The sequence below is a fragment of the Balaenoptera musculus genome, chromosome 8, assembly GCF_009873245.2.
Source record: "Balaenoptera musculus isolate JJ_BM4_2016_0621 chromosome 8, mBalMus1.pri.v3, whole genome shotgun sequence".
NCBI lineage: Eukaryota > Metazoa > Chordata > Mammalia > Artiodactyla > Balaenopteridae > Balaenoptera > Balaenoptera musculus.
This window is the reverse complement of record NC_045792.1, coordinates 7,440,919-7,457,912: the sequence shown is the minus strand read 5'-3', so window position 1 is coordinate 7,457,912 and position 16,994 is coordinate 7,440,919. Positions and strand designations below refer to the sequence as shown.

Sequence of the window (16,994 nt, the reverse complement as noted above, 5' to 3'; positions counted from 1 at the left end):
TTTTGAGGATGGCCATTCTGACCAGTGTGAGATGATATCTCATTGTAGTTTGATTTGCATTTCTCTAATGATTAATGATGTTGAGCATTCTGTCATGTGTCTGTTGGCAATCTGTATATCTTCTTTGGAGAAATGTCTATTTAGGTCTTCTGCCCATTTTTGGATTGGGTTGTTTGTTTTTTTGATACTGAGCTGCATGAGCTGCTTGTAAATTTTGGAGATGAATCCTTTGTCAGTTGCTTCATTTGCAAATATTTTCTCCCATTCTGAGGGTTGTCTTTTTGTCTTGTTTATGGTTTCCTTTGCTGTGCAAAAGCTTTTATGTCCTAACTTATTTTTGAGTGGGATTCCACTGTGAGCCTTCTTTCTAGTAAGCTTCCTGTGGGGTGGGGGGCGAGGGGGGTGTGTCTTACGTTTTTCCTTGGAGCCCTGGAGCCCCCAGCATCAGGCTGTTCACACTAAGCGCTCAGTAAATGCTGTGCACCTATGAAAGAGTGTCTCGGGGGATGGGGATTGTCCTGCGGGTGACTTTTGGACTATTCTTCGGCCTGAGTAGTTCCCAGGTTTGATTGGGGTGGGTGGGCCCCAGGAACCAAGGTAAGGCCTGATGGGGTTTCCCCTGGAGACAGGCTGCTTGGCGCCTTCAGTAAGGAACAGCAACTGAAGCTTTCTCAAGGCCAAAGATAGGGTGTGCAAAGAGGCTGCAGAAGGAGGAGTTTGGGGGGTGGCAGGTGGAGACTAGGGCAGAGGGAGGGTCTAGGTCTCCGTCCAGGGCACCTGGCCACTGTGCATGGGGAGTGGAGGTGGCACTCCCTCTTCTGTGCCTCGCTTTCCCGAGCGAGGGAAGGACACGGTTCATCGCGTGGGAGAGCGGAGAACCCTTTGTTGGGTCTCATTGTTTCCAGGAGGGTGTGCAGAGGCTGCGTTGGGCATATCCATTCTCGTGCCACTCACAGGCTGCGCCCGCCAGAACTCTACCCTCACCTTACCAGCCTCCTCTCCCGCCCCTCCGCGCCTGCCCGGTCGGTCGACCCCTCCGCGCCCCTCGCTCCTGGCCCGGCCGCCCGCCCTCTCCGCCGGCCTCCGCGGCTCCCGGACCATCGCGAGCCGCCGGCATCGGCCCCGCCCGCAAGCAGGATCTCCCGAGTCCTTCCTCCTCCTCCACCCCGCCCTTCCTCCTCCTGCCCGCCGGCTCCCCAGTCGGCTGCCCGGCCGTGTGCGCAAGCGTGTTCGGCCCCTTCCCCGCCCCCCGCCTGGGCCCGGGCCCCCGCCTCCCAGCAGGCGGACTTACCCGCTCGCAGGCCGGCCCCGCGCCCGGGACAGGGACCGGGCCGAGCGGAGCCGCCGCGCCAGTGCCGCGCCTCCAGCCCGTGCGCCTAGCGGATCGGAGCTGCGCGCGGAACTGTCCTGCCTCGCCCCGCGCCACCCGCGAGGGTGAGTACGCGGCGGCCGGTCCCCGTGGGGCCCGCGAGGGAGGGTGGGGAGCGCCTCCGGGTCCCGGCTGCCCGGTTGCCCGGTTCCCCGCCCGGCGCCGCGGCCGGGGAGGTGGCCGGGCACGTGGGCGCCGCGCGGGGCCGGGTGGGGAGGCCACAGCCCTGGGATCCCTTGCCCTGGACCAGTTTTTCGCGGGAAGCCGATTCTTTCTGCTCCCTGGGAGTGAGCAAACGGGACGGTCTTCTTCTCTAGAAAGTTTCTAGCCCCCACCCCTGGGCATCCTCTGAGCCGACTTCTCCCCACAACTGCCCCACCGAGTCCAGGAGATCCTGGGCTGGCTTGCCTGCAAGTGGCAGGCTCTGCTGCGTCCGGCTGTGTGCAGGAGACCCAAGGTCGCCAAGCAGAGCCCAAAGGTGGGGCTCTAGCTGCAGGCTGGCTGTGCCCAAGACACCAGTCCACGTTGCGGGGCTCTTTGGGCCTAGGCCACTGGGCCACAGAGCTGGCTGGTGGGCGGTGGGAAGGGATGGGGTTGGGGTGAAGGTGGAGTCCAGCTGGGGGCAGAATCGCTGGGCTCAGCCGTCTGTGCTAGGTGCCCCCCCTGGGGCCCCTGCTGGCTGGGACCTCCCAGGCAGCCCAGAGCTGCCAACATGTCTGTCAGCACTGCCTCCTCCATTCCCAGTCCTGGGGGAGGCTCTTTCTGGGCATCGGAGGCCTGATCTACTGCTGCCCCTTCCTCTGTCTGTCCTGCAGACTGGGTCCTGAGTGCCGGGGTGGGAGGCTCCTGCCAGAGGACTGGGGCTACAGGCACCGTCCGGGTGCTCAGCTCTGCCCATGTGACCTCATGCCCACCCACAGGCTGGCACCCCCATGCGCTTCTCACAGAAGCCTGTGCTTTCCACCGCTGGGGGGAGGCACAGTGTGGAAGCCAAGTTCAGGCAGACTTATTCTTTGCGGAACCTTGGGAATGGGCCTGGTATACAGCTAGGGTGTCACCAGAGGCACAAACCAATACCGCTCTCTCCTGAGCTTTGCTGTGCTGCGGGGGGCAGGGAGGGGTGATCGTAAAGGCGCTGAGTACTGTGGAAGGTGTCTGCACAGAGGCGGAGGTATGTGAGTGTTTGCTATTAGCAGCGGTTCTCCCGCACCCTCCAAAGTTTTCCATGCTCACCAAAGCTGCCCCATAATTCCAGAGAGGGTGCCTGGGAGGCGCCAGCTGTTTGGGGCCTAGAAATGAACTTCCGGGGCTTTTTCTCTTTGCCGGGAGCTCCTCTGTGAATAACCCCTGCCCGAGCCGAGGCACCCCAGGTCCCTCTAGCCTGTTCCTGGCTCTGCTCGTGTCTCCCCTGCACGTGCTCTTCGTGCCCCATCCCTCAGCATCCATGTGCTGGGCGGGAGATCTTCGTCTGTCCCCTGGGCCTGGGTCTCCCTCCCAGCAGCTGAGGGGGAGCCAGGAGTCGGGCGCTTCCCCCCAGAGTCCAGGCGTTCAGGGGTTAGGAGGGGAGCGTAGACAGAGGAGGAGTTAGGAGAGTAGCGTGGGAGCCTCTTGCTTGGACTGTGGGCCGAGAGGCATCTGTGGCTTGGGAGTGGACTGCTGTCATGGCCACAGGCCCCTTGCCTGTGAGTGGAGGCCCAGGCCAAGGAAGCGCTCGGCGTCTTCTGGGCCATCTTCCCTTCCCTCCCTCACCCCTTCCCTACCCAGAGCAGTGACTCAGTCCCCACTCCTCAGAAACAGACTTCCTCGGCCCCTCCACCCTGCCAGCCCTCTTAGATCCCTGGGATCCAGTTTTCTGGAGAGAACCGAGAATCTGCTCCTTTCAGAATTATATAACAAATTCTGGAAAGAAGCCCCCCTACCCTTCACCAGCTGGAGCAGAGAGGCCAGACCCCCCTTCCTGTGCCCCAGCTTAACCTGTGGCCATCTGTGGTTTACCCCTACTGGCCTGGCATCTGCCCTGCACTGGGTGCCCGCCCAGGCCCTACCTGGGTACATTCTCTGGGTGAATTCCTCCTCTCAGAGCGGCTCAAAGGTTTGTCCCTGCCGTCGTGGGGAAGGGGTCCCTCCACCTCAGAATGACACAAAGTGGTCCCAGCCCACGGTAGGGTGGGGACCTCCAGCCTCCTGAAAGGGACCCTTCAGATCAGTGTCCCAGAGGGTCCCAGAGCCTGAGAGCCAGACCTACAGATTGTGCCCAAGGCGTCCACCACAACCCAGCTGAGTTCCCAGGCCCTGGGGGTTGGGCCGTCAGTGCTAGGGAGCAGGACAGTCAGGTGGGGGGACACCCAGAAAACATACAGGGCCTGCCCCTCCCTCCTGACTCCTCAGCTGCCCTGGGGTTACACATTTCCCTGCAGAAACGAGCTGGCTTCTCATGCCTCTCGACCTCAGGTCCTCCTTCCTTCTCGACTCTTGTCCTTGACCTGAAACCTTTGGTTTCCTTGAGGAAATGACTAGGGCAGGCATGTTTGGGTGCCTGTAGTCATTAATTCCCCCTCTCGTTTGTCACCCCTTCCCAGAGGTGCTCAGCACTTCTACATGAGTGTTCTGAGTGCCCCTGGAGGGGCTGCTGGCCACCCCTGGCCTCACGTTCACTCCTGACCTGTATCACATTCCGTGTGTGTGTGTGTGTGTGTGTGTGTGTGAATGTGAGTGTGAGTGACGCCCTTTATTCTACGGATAGAGGAAGTGGTCAAATGCACTACAAGTGCGAGCAGCCGTATGCGATGTGTGGGCCCCAGCCAGGTGCCATGGGCCTCCGACTGGTGCCCCTGAGGCTGGCAGGGGGTGAACTCTGCCAGGGGGTGCGCTGGGTTGATCGCTCTTCAGAGTGAGGAAGGCCATCCCAAGCTGCAGGTTCTCCTTTAATCTTGGCCCCTTGCCTGGGACCGGGAGACCTCCAGCCAGATGACTGCCTTATCTCTGCCACCCCACACCCCGCAAAGCCATCCTGCAGAGAGATGATGTGAACGCTCTAGAATCTGAAGCCCTGGCTTCTGCCCTGAGCCCAGCAGGGAGGAGGGTGCTGCTGGGGCCGGGGGGTGGCCGGGGGGGTGTCCACCTGGGCCTCGAGGGTGAGGAAGGCCTGGCTGTAGGATGGCCCCTTCTTCCTGCCTGCAGCTTCACTTCAAAGCCCCAGTGTGTCAGGGGCCCCAGGATCTTGCTTTCCTGTGCGGGGTGGACCGTGGTTGCTAGAAAGGGGACACGGAGCAGTTTGCAGAGCGCCGGGCTCGCGCACTGTTGTGCTGCGTGGGTCCAAACCCTGCTCCAGAGTGCACGTTCCAGGGCCTGCGGTGATGCTCCCGTGTCCATGGTCTGCCCTGTGTCCTCTGCCCGTGCAGCCTCTGCAAATACCTGTCCTTATAGTAAAAAGGGACTTAGCAAGTAACAAAACTAGTTATGATTTATCTATAGAGCACTTATTAAAAGCCTGACCCAATAAACCTAAAAAAAAAAAAAAAAAAAAGTGCTGTCCACTTATTTACATCACTTCACGCAAGCACGACCCTTTCATTAAGCCCATTTGTAAATGAAGCCATGGAGGCTCGGGAAGATTAAACCATTTGGCCAAGGTCACACGACTCCTAAGCAGCCGAGCTGGGACTCCTAGCTAGGCCTGTTTCCAAAACCTGCACTTTTCAGCCCAGTTCTCTACTGCTCCCCAAGCTCATCTTCTCCTGCCCTGTGATCCAGGAAGAGGGCGAGGCTCAGAGGTGTGAAAGGGTTTGCTCAAGGCCACCGGGTGTGGGTGACAAAGGAGGACACAGCCCTCCTGATTCGCAGCCCAGGGCTCTGTGCGGCCCTGAAGCCCACGTCTGGCCCTGCCGGTCCTGGCTCCCCATCCCCTGCCTCTCTCAGCTGGGCAGGGCTGGGCTCTCCTTCCTCCCTCCCCGCTGCGGCCCCTCCCGGCCCCTGCCGGCCCCCACCTCTCCCGCTTTCCCTCCGGTAATTGCTTCCACCTGGCCTGCCCAACGGCTCCTATTCCTTGGAAATGCGGCTCCTATTCCTTGGAAATGCGGCTCCCCGCCTGCCGCCCACAAGGCTGTGAGGCCTCATCCGGCAACCACGGCGACACGTGGGGAAGGGGAGGGGTCCTCCGGGGGTCTGGGCGCGGGGACCCGGCCAAGGTGGCTGCTCCTGGCATCCGCAGATTCCTGCCAGGCCACAGTACTTTGCTCTGGGGCTCTCCTGGACCCTGGCCTGGCCTGGCTCAAGGCCAGAGAGGCTCCTCAAAGACCTGCTTCCCCTCTGCTCCTTAGAGGTCACTCGGGTCAGGAGGAGGGAGGCCTGGTTGGAAGGGATGGCAGGAGAGAAGTGGGGGCCAGCAGGGGCCCACCCTGGCAACCCACTGCTTGAAGGTCACGGGAGGGGAGCAAAGCAGGGGACGGGCGGTGGCAGGGACCGAGGGACCCGGGAACTCTGGGCAGGTGAGAAGGGAGACGGCTCATTTCCTTTGGTTCCGAGCAATTGACCCAGAACCAGCAGAACTCGAGATGAAGCTTCATATTTTGTCGTGATAAAAACTAAAACTTGCCCATTTAGCGGTGTGTTCAGTGCCCTGTGGACTGCCTTGCCTAGGCTGGGCGGGGAGGGACCCAGGGCCCTCAGTGTGGCCATCTGGAGCTTTCAAGAGCAGCCCTCTGCCTGCGTAGGGGGCAAGTGCCCTGTGGCTGAAGATGTTCAGGCTTGGAGCCGTGACCTTGGCCGGGCCGGTCCAGAGGAGATGCAGGCACTGGAGGGGCGTGTTTGTGGTGTGAAACGGGTTTGAAAACTTCCAAGGCATTTTCCTCCCTGACTTCTTAGGGTTTTCATGTAAGCTCCAGGAACCTGTCATCTCATTGCCATGTTCTTCATGCCTGGAATGATGTCTAACAAGTAATAAGTGCTTAGTAAATATTTGTTTGATGAACAAAGGGAGGATATAGATCGGATGTGACATTGTCTTCACTGTGTCCCTGCTTTGCTTCCCCCTTTTCTTGGGGCAAAGGGCGAAGAGTTTCCCTTTTGACAGCTGAGCTGTTTGGAGCCTGGCCTGGCAGCCTTTTCAGACACAGGAGAGGCAGGCAGGAGCCCTGGGGGTGGGCTGGGCAGGAGTCTGCCCACCGGGAGGGCATCCCCCCACTCCCCCGTGCCAGGGCCACCTGGTCACATTCCTGCCGCCATCCCCTCCTCAGCCCTGCCTTTGGGTCCTTGCACAGACTGGTCCTAACCTCCCCTCCTGCCCAATGTCAGCTCTCCCCTTATCCGGGTCCACGAAAAGCGCCCCAGGGGTGGAACCCTCTGGGGTGTCATCTCAGGAGTGAGGGCTCAAGAGGCGGGTTCGCCCCCATTCTTGCTTCACCCCAAATGACTCCACTCTTATTCCTTCTACATATTGGGTTTCCACATAAAATCTCATTTGAAAGTGGGAGAGAGGGTGTCTCGGCTTAAAACCCTTTTTATTTGAAAACCTCCGTTGGGCGCCGGTCGGACTGTTGTACTTCCCCAGCCGCGTGTTCTCAGCTCCCCACCTCTGCTGCCACTGTCCCCTGACGGTGGCTTGGGCGCCGCTGGCAGTCCCCTTCCTAGATTGCATCCGACTCGAGCCTGTTCTGAGGCTCCCCTGACGGCCCTGCACCCTTGTCACGTACCCCGCCCACCCCCCCCCCACAGGTCCCAGCCTGTGACATCAGGGGACCCTACCACCCGTGAGCTCAGATGGGTGGGGGAGGGCAGGACTGCACAGCCTTGGGCCCGACACGGAGCCTCGGTTTCTCCTCTTCTGAACCAGAGTGCGTTTCAGATAATGTCTCAGCACCTGGGGCCTGGCTTTGTAAGTGCTGGCTGGTGGGCTTTCTGTGATTCAGGGTGCGGCCCAGAGACTGCAGAGTGCCTTCCTTCGGGGCCAGGAAGCCTGGCAGGTGGCCTTTGTCTTCTCTGTCTGCTCCCAGCTGTGTGACCTCAGGCAGGTCTGGGACTTTGGCTCTCCATCAGACAATCCGATAACCGGCCTGATAGCGTCTGCCAAAGCGCAGCTCACGGGATGGATCTCGGAGCACAGATGATAGACACTGGCGAGCTGGGGAGGCCTCAGAGGTCCCGGCTGATGTTAGACTGTCGGGCAGGACCCGTGACCGTCTGACTCCCCATCGTGTCCCCAGCACCCGGCACCGCACTGGCACATAGTAGCCTCTCGGTAACTCTTTCTTTTTGCAAAGGTGGGAGCTGAGACTCAGAAAAGTAACTTACTGTTCAAGGTGTCAGAGCGACTTTTCCCCCAGGCAGGGGCTGCCTCTCCTGACCTCCATCCCACCCCTGTCTCTCCTTCCTCCAAGGTCCTGGTTTGTCCTCTGGTTCCGAGGAGCCAGGATTGTTGAGGCTGAAGCCCCTGGGGCGTGGCTGACAGTGGCACGGGGTGGGCTGGGGCCGGTGCTCCGGAAACGCCCCCTCCCTGTGCTGCTTCTCCTGGACCGGCCTGGCTGGCTGAGAGGGTGTGGACGCATCCTTGCAGGAGGTGTGGGCCCTTCTCTCCACACCGCCCCCTGCTCCTCTTGTCTCCTCTTTGGTCCTTTTCCTCTTTCTCCTCTTTTTCCGACCCCCCTGCCTTCCCTCCCTTCTCCTTCAGATTTCTCCCAGCTCCTCCCCCAGCCATCCCTCTTCCTTTGTGTCTGCCTCCTCTTCTTTCCCTTGCCCCTCTGCCCCCGCCCCACCCAGGCCTCAGCCTCCTCGCTGTCCTGCCTGATGTGGCAGCTGGACTTCGGGTGGGTGCCCTGCAGCCGTGGAGGTTCAGGAGCGCCTCCTCTTGTTGGCGGCCCCAGCATCTTCGAGCGGGACGCTCGTCCAGCAGTTGGGTTGGGTGAAGGGACAGGGCCTGCCCCAGGTGCGGATGCTCTGATCTTAAGCTCAGCTTCCTGGCCCCTCACCTCCCTTCTTGGACATCTGCCTGGGTGGGAAGGCAGGATCTCATGCCGGAGACAGAGGGCCTCCAAAGAGGAGCTGGCTGGTGGAGCTTCTCTGGCCTCTGACCTCTGCCCTCTGCCCTCCACCCTCCTCTCTCCAGAGGTACCTGCTGGGATGGAGGAGGCTGATGAGAGCAGGGAGGAGATTTCTGCTCAGATGCCTTCCAGGTGAGCACACACAGCGTGTGTGCGTGTGTGTGTGTGTGTGTGTGTGCGTGTGTGTGAGTGTGTGTGCGCGTGCGCGCACGGAAGAGTATGTACATGGGATGTGTGGCAGAGAGAACACGGGCCTGCATCCACGTGTGGACGAGAATGGGGTCCACTGGTGTGGGTCTGGGCCCCCCTCCAGGCCTTCACTGTGCAGCCCTGCTCGTAGCCCCGAACTCTCCTCTCCGGGCTTCGGGGCCCTGGCTCTGCACTGAGGCTTTCCTCTGTCTTGAGGGCCAGCTGCTGCCCTGTTGTGGTCCCACGCGGTGGTGACTGATCCCGGGCCACCCATTCAGCTGCCTGGGGGCCCTGGGGCCAGCGTGTTTTGCCCCCCACCTCCCCAAATGGAGGCGTCGGGGGGCTTCCTGCCCGGTGCCTCACCCCTGCCAAGGCGGAGGGAATGGGGAACAGCTGCGCTGGCCGATCCCGGCTCCGTATGGATTTGGTTTGACAACAAAGCTCCCTCTGTGTGTTCTCAGGCCCCTTACATAACCGGGGCGGGGGGAGGCAGGCAGGAGGGAGTTGGAGATGGGGACAGGGAGACACCAGGATGGGGCGGCTGGAAAGGGACGGGGGCGGGGAGGAGCGGGGGGGGGAGCTAGAGAGAGAGACCGACCACTGAGAAGGAGGGAGGCTGGGCAGAGGGAGGAGGAAGAGCCTTTGGCTTGACCCCGCGCTCCTACCTTCCTGCCTCCCAGGGCAGGAAGAAGCTGCGCTTCCAGGTCCTCTGGCCTTGTCCTGTGGGTGCCTTGTCTTCCTTTCTGGAGCCCCGCCTGTCAGCCCTGGACCTGCAGAGGGGCTGCTGGGCCTGAGAGGCGTGCTCACCCCGCCCTGTAACCGAGCACATTCCCTAAAGATGGGAATCGGTCTCCCTGGTGCCTTGGGCTTCTCATCCCTCCTGCTACCCCCGGACCTGGGCCGGGAGCCCCTCCAGCTACTCTCTTGATGGTGCTGCTGAGGGACGCTGACCCTTGTCGGGTGGCCCCAGGCCTCCCAGCTCCTCACGCAGCCCCCCATCTGGGGCCTCCCCAGCTCCGGCCCCCCGGCCACTTCGGGGGCCCTGTGGCCCTGTCCCCCGCACACCACCTCCCTCAATGATCAGACACTCTCTTCTCACTCTCACTCTCCCCGCAGCTGTCCAAATAGAGTGAGAAGAAAATGTTCTCTTTCCGGAACAGCGGGACTGACAGGCCGGGAAGGCCAGGTGAGCTGGCCAGGCTTGGGTGTGTTGCTGGGGGCGGGAGGGGCCCTGTCCCAGGACCCTGGTCCTGACAGCTTCTAGGCAGGAGGAAGGGCTCGCGGAAGAGGCCAAGAGGATGGATGGGGGCGCCTCTCGGGCCTCCCACCTTCAGACGGGGCCAGGGCCCCGCGGTGGCTCAGTCGCCTAGGCCTTCTCAGGGTCTCCTCTGTGCCTCAGTTCTCTGAGTCTGCTTCTGGCACCAGGCTTCCTCAGAAGGAGCCCCGGATGTGGTCTGGCCCTGAGGGTGGTACTCATGCGCGGGCCGCAGGGGGCTGACAGCTCCTGCCCTTTGCAGCCTGAGAACCAGGACGGCTCCCACAAGGGCAGAGAGGAGGAGGCTGCTGGCAAAGCCCGGGGTTTCTCTGGGCGTGAGTGGCAGAGAGCCCAGGGTTCTGGCTCGTGACTTGACCACCAGCACCCGCCCTCCATGAGATTTAGGGTGCCCCGCCCAGGGGCACCCTCTAGGACCCTGGCCAGCAGCTCTGGGGAGAGGCGGCGTGGCATGGCCCAAACCTGCCGAGCAAGCCCGAGACTCTGGAATCCTCAGTCCCCAGGCCCTGACTGCCCCAGGCCTGCCCTCCTCCGCCTCCCCCAGGACTGGGTGCCTGGATGAGTCTGGAATTGCTAATGCCTCAGGGCTTGAGCCCAACAGGGCTTGAACGGGGGTGGGATGTGGGCGGGGAAGGCCTAGGGTTTCCTGGATTTGTTAGAGGGAAGGTCAAGATCAGGTGCAGGTGCAGAGAGGCTGGGACAGGCCAGGAGGATGGTGAGTTGAAACGCTGCTGCGGGGGGGGGGGGGGGGGGTGCCCTGCCCCGGGGCAGGGGCCTCTGCCCCGTGCCTGACATTGGCCACAGGCTGCCCCAGGACGCTCCCCTGGCCCCGGGGACACGCTTACAAGGCCGAGTGTCCTCCCCCTCTGCTTTCCTGCCGCCCCCTGCTCCACAACCCGCCTTCCCGGGCACCTCTGAGCACAGCTGGGGTGGGGCTCCCTTCCTGGGAACTGGGCTTGGCCGCGCCGAGCCAGGAGCCCAGGGCTCCCCTTTACTCAACTTTTGGAGACGAAGAGATCCCCGGAGGACTGGCCCAGCCACTCCTGGCTCCTCCCGAATCTCAGGCTCCCTGGCTGACAGCCCAAGGGACCTACAACCTGACAAACAAACTCCGCTGGAGCCGGAGATGAAGTTGAAGGAACCCGGTGGGCAGTGCCCTTCTCGAAAGATGGGGAAGACAGCGCCCTGGCAGAGGGAGGCCCAGCAGGCCCAGAAGCTGTATGTTGTGGCGGGAAGTGGGGCCAGCAGGGAGGAGGAGGAAGGAGGAGAGAGGGGGAGAGTGTGTGTGTGTGTGTGTGTGTGTGTGTGTGTGTGTGTGTGTGTGTGTGTGTGTGTGTGTGCGCGCGTGTGTAGGGGCCATGTTTATTCTGGGGTGTGCTCCTGTGTTTGAACAGGGGTTCGTGTTGTTTGTGCTCAGAGGTGTGTTTGTAGGTTTTCAACACGGAGGGTCCTCAGTGGACCAGAGCGGAGTTGGCCTGGGAAGGGGCTCAGAATGTCTTCTGGGTGCCTCCCGGCTCTGGGGTGGGATGGCGCCGTGCGTGCTCAGATCTGCCTCCCTGTTTCCCCCAAGGGGCTGCGTGAGCCCCTGGCAGGGGAGGCTCTGGGTCATCTCTGATGACCTGGCAGCCCTCCTGCCAGCAGTCCCACTGCTGTGCCCCAGCCCTGCCCCAGAGGGACCACTGGTCAGACTGGAGGGTCTGCACCTTCCCCAGCAACACCTAGAATGCTAGCCGCCCCTCCCCTTCCCTCATTGGTAACCTTACCTCCAGGAGAGTTGTATAAACAGCTGGTTTGTGGAAACATCTTACTGATGTGAAACGATCTCAAAAGGGTCTCTCTTATCGGCTTCGCTGTTCCCAGGGGACAGGCTGATGCAGGAAATGGAGGTCTTGTTTTCATTCTCCGCAGTTTCATTTCTCTCCAGAGACCCCCACCCCAGAGGCCGTGCACACCAGCATGCATAGCCCTCCCTTTTTGCCCTAATCCCACCCTCAGCCACTCTGACCCTGGTGGGCTCCTGATAGAAATTCAGGCGTGGACTGAACTTGGCCCTGTACCGTCCCTGCTGGGGGACTTTGGGAGCACCAGCTCTGGAGAGGGGATAGCACTCTGCAAATGAGGCACTGCTCGAGCGGAGCGGGTGCTGCCCCTGGAGCCGCCGGGGGAGGGGCAGCTGGCGCTGGCTGGAGGTCGGTGGCCACGCCCCGTGGGACTGGGCACTTTCTCTAGGAGGGGCTGTACCAAGAAAGGGAGAGCGGCTTGGCCACTGAGGACTCCAACGCCCCCTGAGCCTGGCCTGTACGTGGGATCCACGTTCAGTGCAGGCAGAGTCTGGGTGGCAGTCCCCCCGGTCCCCGGGCAGCTGCGTGTGTGCCATGAGTGCAGTGGACCCAGCGGCTGGGAGGAGAGGTGAGTGCAGTCGTGGTTGTGGTGTCAGGTGGGAGCTCTGGACCGCTCCCCGTGCTGGGCTGGGGCAGACCTGGAGCGAAGAGGGGCTGCCACGCACTGGGGGAGGCCCAGACCAGGAGTCACCTTCAGCTTCCAGGGGCCCAGTGCTTGCTCTGGGCTCAGCCGGTACTAAGGCTGCGGGCTTTCAATCCTGGGATATGTTTTGAGGCTCCCACACCTCCCAGAACTTGTTCTTGCTACTCCCATTTCACAGATGGGAAATCTGAGGCCCAAGAGATGTAGGAGCTTTTCTAGATCCACCCCAGACAGCTCCCCCCCAATTCATGGGTGCCAGAGAGTGTAGGGCTTCTGAGCAGTTCAGACTGCTTGAATTCTTTATTTCTGGAGACCCCGGGACCCTTAATGTATCTCTCTGTGCCTGTTTCCTCATCTGTAAATGAGAATGAGAGAGGACTACCACACAGAGTGTTTTAAAAATTAAATGAGGTTATGCACAAGAGCTGCCGAACAGCCCCAGGGATCTTTAAAAAATGAATCCAGAGCGTCACTCCTCTGTTCATACCCTCCAGTGACTTCTCATGGAACCCTGAGTAACGTCCAGGCTCCAGGGTGGCCTGTGACGTCCTGTACCACCCGGCCAGCGGGTCTCCCTGGCACCGCCACTGGCCCTTCCTCACTGTCTCCGGTCACTTTGGACTTGTTTCTGTTACTTACACCCCACAGGCCCCAGGGTCTTTGCTCTTCTCTCGGGCTGGAACCTCTGCTTCCCCTCCCCCACCCCCCCTTTCCATGACCGCCTCTCACTTAGGTCTGAGGTCAAGAGCCAGCCCCTCAGGGACCTGCCAACGCTCCATCCCAAGGTGCTGCCCCATCTCCCTCTGCTCCAATACCCTGTTCTGATGGCCTCGCCGTGTGTTCTTCTCTTCTTCTTTTTTTAATAAAATTTACTTATTTTATTAATTTTGGCCGCGCTGGGTCTTCGTTGCTGCGCGCAGCCTTTCTCTAATTGCGGTGAGCGGGGGCTACTCTTCGTTGCGGTGCACGGCCTTACTGCGGTGGCTTTTCTTGTTGTGGAGCACAGGCTCTAGGCGCGCGGGCTTCAGTAGTTGTGGCACGCGGGCTCAGTAGTTGTGGCTCGCGGGCTCTAGAGCGCAGGCTCAGTAGTGGTGGCACGTGAGCTTAGTTGCTCCGCGGCATGTGGGATCTTCCCGTACCAGGGCTCGAACCCACGTCCCCTGCATTGGCAGGTGGATTCTTAACCACTGTGCCACCAGGGAAGCCCTCACCATGTGTTTCATGGCACCTTTTCTTATTCATCTATATGGTTGTCAGGTGTCTCCCCCCTCCCCTCCCCCCCGCTCCCCAGGTGTACACTCCAGGAGCACAGGCCTGTTACCTTGTTTCCTGCTGTAGTTCAGTGCCTGAGGCCGTGCCTTGGGTGCACTAGGCCCGCAGTCCCTGTCAGCTCCTGTTTCTTCTGGACTGCCCAGCCTCACCGTGTCCCTGGAGGCCTCAGGACCCCAAACCTGCCCTGGGACAGGGCTGTTCTTGCAGACAAGCCCTTCTGAGGAGCAGGCAGGCGGAGCAGGGGGGTGTCCCCTTGGCTCTCCTTCCCCCACGCAGGATTCGTCTCAGGGTGACCTCACTTAGAACATCACCCAGCTGCCCAAGGTTTATGAAGTGGGTACCGATGGGCCAAAGGTGGCAGAACTCTTTCCCTAGAAACCACTTCTGCTGGTAAAACAGGGTGTCTCTGTGAGTTCAGAGGAAATGACACATGGAAAGATAAATACCGATGGGATGACTGTACCAACTTTCCCGTGGCTACCCCCCACCCCTGGTCTGTGTACCCCCAGATCTTTTCACTGGGCTCTTTATAACCTGGCAAGGATTCTGGAGAAGGGTTAAATTGCTCTGCTGTAAATTATGTTGCTGCTAGCCTGTACAGAGCCTTTACAGAAAGCAGAATGAATGACCCCAGCGACTGGACACAGCCCTGCACCAGGGCGATGGTTTGACAAGCCAAGGGAGGGCTGGATTTCAGCCCTCACTCCCCACCCAGGCCTGGCCACGCACACCCAGTCTGCATAGCTGTGCCTGGTGGCCCTGCCCCTGCTGTTCCCTGTCTGCGGAGTGGGACATAAGGAGAGATAAGAAGGGCCTGTGTCCGTTGGATCCGTGAGGGGGAAAAATGAAGCGCATTCTGGAGTCTGAGACCAGCTGCTTCTACTTCTCCACGGTAACAACCTTAGAGTCCCTCTTACCTGGCATATCCACCCACCCTAGGAGGAAGTGCCCTGTTTTTATCTCCATTTGACGCAGCAGAAAACTTGAGATCCAGAGAAGATCCAACACTTGTGCAGCCAGTAAGTGGTCGGTCCGGAATTCAGGTCCGGGTGTGTGAGACTCCAGAGTTTACATTCCTTTTTTTTTTTTTTTTTTTCCTCTCCTCTTTTCCTTTTAGCAAAACTTTAGTTGAAAGTGTATCACACTCACCCGTTAAAAAAAATTAAACGTAAAAAGAGTATATGGGGCTTCCCTGGTGGCGCAGTGGTTAAGAATCTGCCTGCCAATGCAGGGGACACGGGTTCAAGCCCTGGTCTGGGAAGATCCCACATGCCATGGAGCAACTAAGCCCGTGAGCCACAACTACTGAGCCTGCGCTCTAGAGCCCGCGAGCCACAACTACTGAGCCCGTGTGCCACAACTACTGAGCCTGCGCGTCTGGAGCCTGTGCTCCGCAACGGGAGAGGCCGTGACAGTGAGAGGCCCGCGCACCACGATGAAGAGCGGCCCCCGCTCGCCGCACTGGAGAAAGGCCTCGCACAGAAATGAAGACCCAACAGAGCCAAAAATAAATAAATAAATTAACTAATTAAAAAAAAAAAGGGTATATGATATAAAGAAGGCCTTTCTCCCATTCTAGACCCCTGCCCCCCTTAGTTTCTTCCGCATCCTTTGAATAATCTATTCCTTTAGCGACATATCCACGTATATGCGTGTAAGTCTTCTGTCAAAAGGCCATGAGATACAAAGAACACTGCTCCCCACCTGCCTTTTTAAGTTTCATCATGTACTTGGAGATCATCTGGTGACAACGTGCATGCATTTGCATCCTCTTTTTCACAGCTGCGTAACGTTCCGTTCGTTGTTTGTGTGGTGATGCTTCTAAACAGGTCCTTGTCGATTTTCGGTAGAATTTCAAGTCATTTACATCTTTCACTGTCACAAATAGTGCTGTCTGTAAAGACTGTGATAGAAAAGTTCATGCAAATATAGGAGACTTTTCTGTTGAATAAACTTCTAGCAATGGAATTCCCAGGCTAAGGGGATTTCGACAGATATTGCCAGGTCACTTCCAAAAAGGTCACCCTGATCCACTCCTGATCTGACAGAGGGCCTGTTTCCCCACCTCCCCAAGCAGCGTGGGCTCTCAGGCCTCTGGAGCTTTGCTGTTACGATCAGTGAAGAATGGGTCTTTCCTCTGTGCCATTATATTATGTACTGTCAACTGCTCATTCACGTCCTTTGCCTATTTCTCTGTCTGATTTGTTGACTTGTTTCCTTATTGACTTGCATGAGCACATTATAGGCTAAGGGAATTCATTGGTCTGATACATATTATGTTGCAGAGGTACTTTTCCTAGTTTGTCATTTGTTTTTTAACTGCTCATCCTGTCTCTCTCCCCCTTCTCCCGCCGCCCTCTGCTTCTTAAATCTTTATGTTGTTGAATTTATCTTTTATAGCTTCTGAATTTTTGTCTTAAAATCTGTACTCCCTTTTTTCAGTATAAAAGTATTTCAAAATATAAAGGATAATAGAATCCCATGTGACAGCCAGATTTACAAATGTTAATGTTTTTGCATATTATGTCTGATTTTTTTAAAAGAAATAAAATATTAGAAGAATAGAACTAAGCCCTGTCCTCACAATCCATCCCAGTTTACTCGATCTCTTCCTAGAATGTAATGGTCACCAAGAGATGGGTGATTCCTCCATGTTTGTTTGTTGTTTTTTTAATTCTTTTAACTCACACACGCTATATATAGTCTTGTGTGTTTTTTAAATTAATGAGATCATACTATAAGTATCTGTTTACAGTTTTTTGAAACCCTTAAACATCAGGTTTATCCTAATAGATCCATAGAGAGTACTTTCTTCAGTTTAAATGGCTGTATTCAGTTGTGTGATGATACAGTTTATTCAGCCATCCCTCCACTCTTGGACATTTGAGATGTTTCCATTCTTTTGCTGTTGCCACAGTGCTGCAATAAACATCCTTAGTGTGTGTACACGTACAAAGCCAGGTCACTCTGGGCTACACCTAGACGTGGAATTGCTGGCTCGTAGGGTGTGCACGCCTTCAGCCTTACTAGATACTATGAAGTACTTTTTGTCAATGAACAAAGCCTTTATGTCAGTGAACTCTAAGCCTTTATGTCAATGAACGCCTGCCAGCAATGTGCAAGAAGCGATATTCGGTTTTAATCTGCATTCCCTGGTCACTTAGTGAGGTTGAACATCTTTTCATGTTTGTTAGGTGTGTGGATTTAAGCTGTGAATTGCTTTTCCTGTCCTTTGCTTTATTCTCTTTGGTTCCTTGGTCTTTTTCTTAATTGATTGGAAGGATTACTGCTCCATCCAGGTATCTGTTGATGGTATGCCTTCTCTGACTTGTCCGAGGCTGGGACTCTTCACCGCTGCACCACTGCCTCTGCC

At 58.1% G+C, this 16,994-nt stretch overlaps 1 protein-coding gene across 6 annotated transcripts in view; it reads left to right on the top strand.

Annotated features, from left to right (window-relative positions):
- Nucleotides 1-1,250: 1,250 nt before the first annotated feature.
- The window catches only part of ST3GAL4 (ST3 beta-galactoside alpha-2,3-sialyltransferase 4), a 32,982-nt gene continuing 17,238 nt past the window's right edge, over nucleotides 1,251-16,994 (top strand). Inside the window, exons 1-3 of one of the 6 annotated variants that reach the window (XM_036860530.1) lie at nucleotides 1,281-1,434; nucleotides 8,469-8,535; nucleotides 9,709-9,778. In XM_036860530.1, coding sequence (XP_036716425.1) covers nucleotides 8,483-8,535; nucleotides 9,709-9,778 — 123 coding nt within the window. In that variant the 5' untranslated portion in view covers nucleotides 1,281-1,434; nucleotides 8,469-8,482. Of the gene's footprint in view, nucleotides 1,435-8,468; nucleotides 8,536-9,708; nucleotides 9,779-10,565; nucleotides 11,084-16,994 lie in introns of those variants that run through there. The other 5 variants (XM_036860528.1, XM_036860531.1, XM_036860535.1 and 2 more) reach the window with 5 other exon arrangements.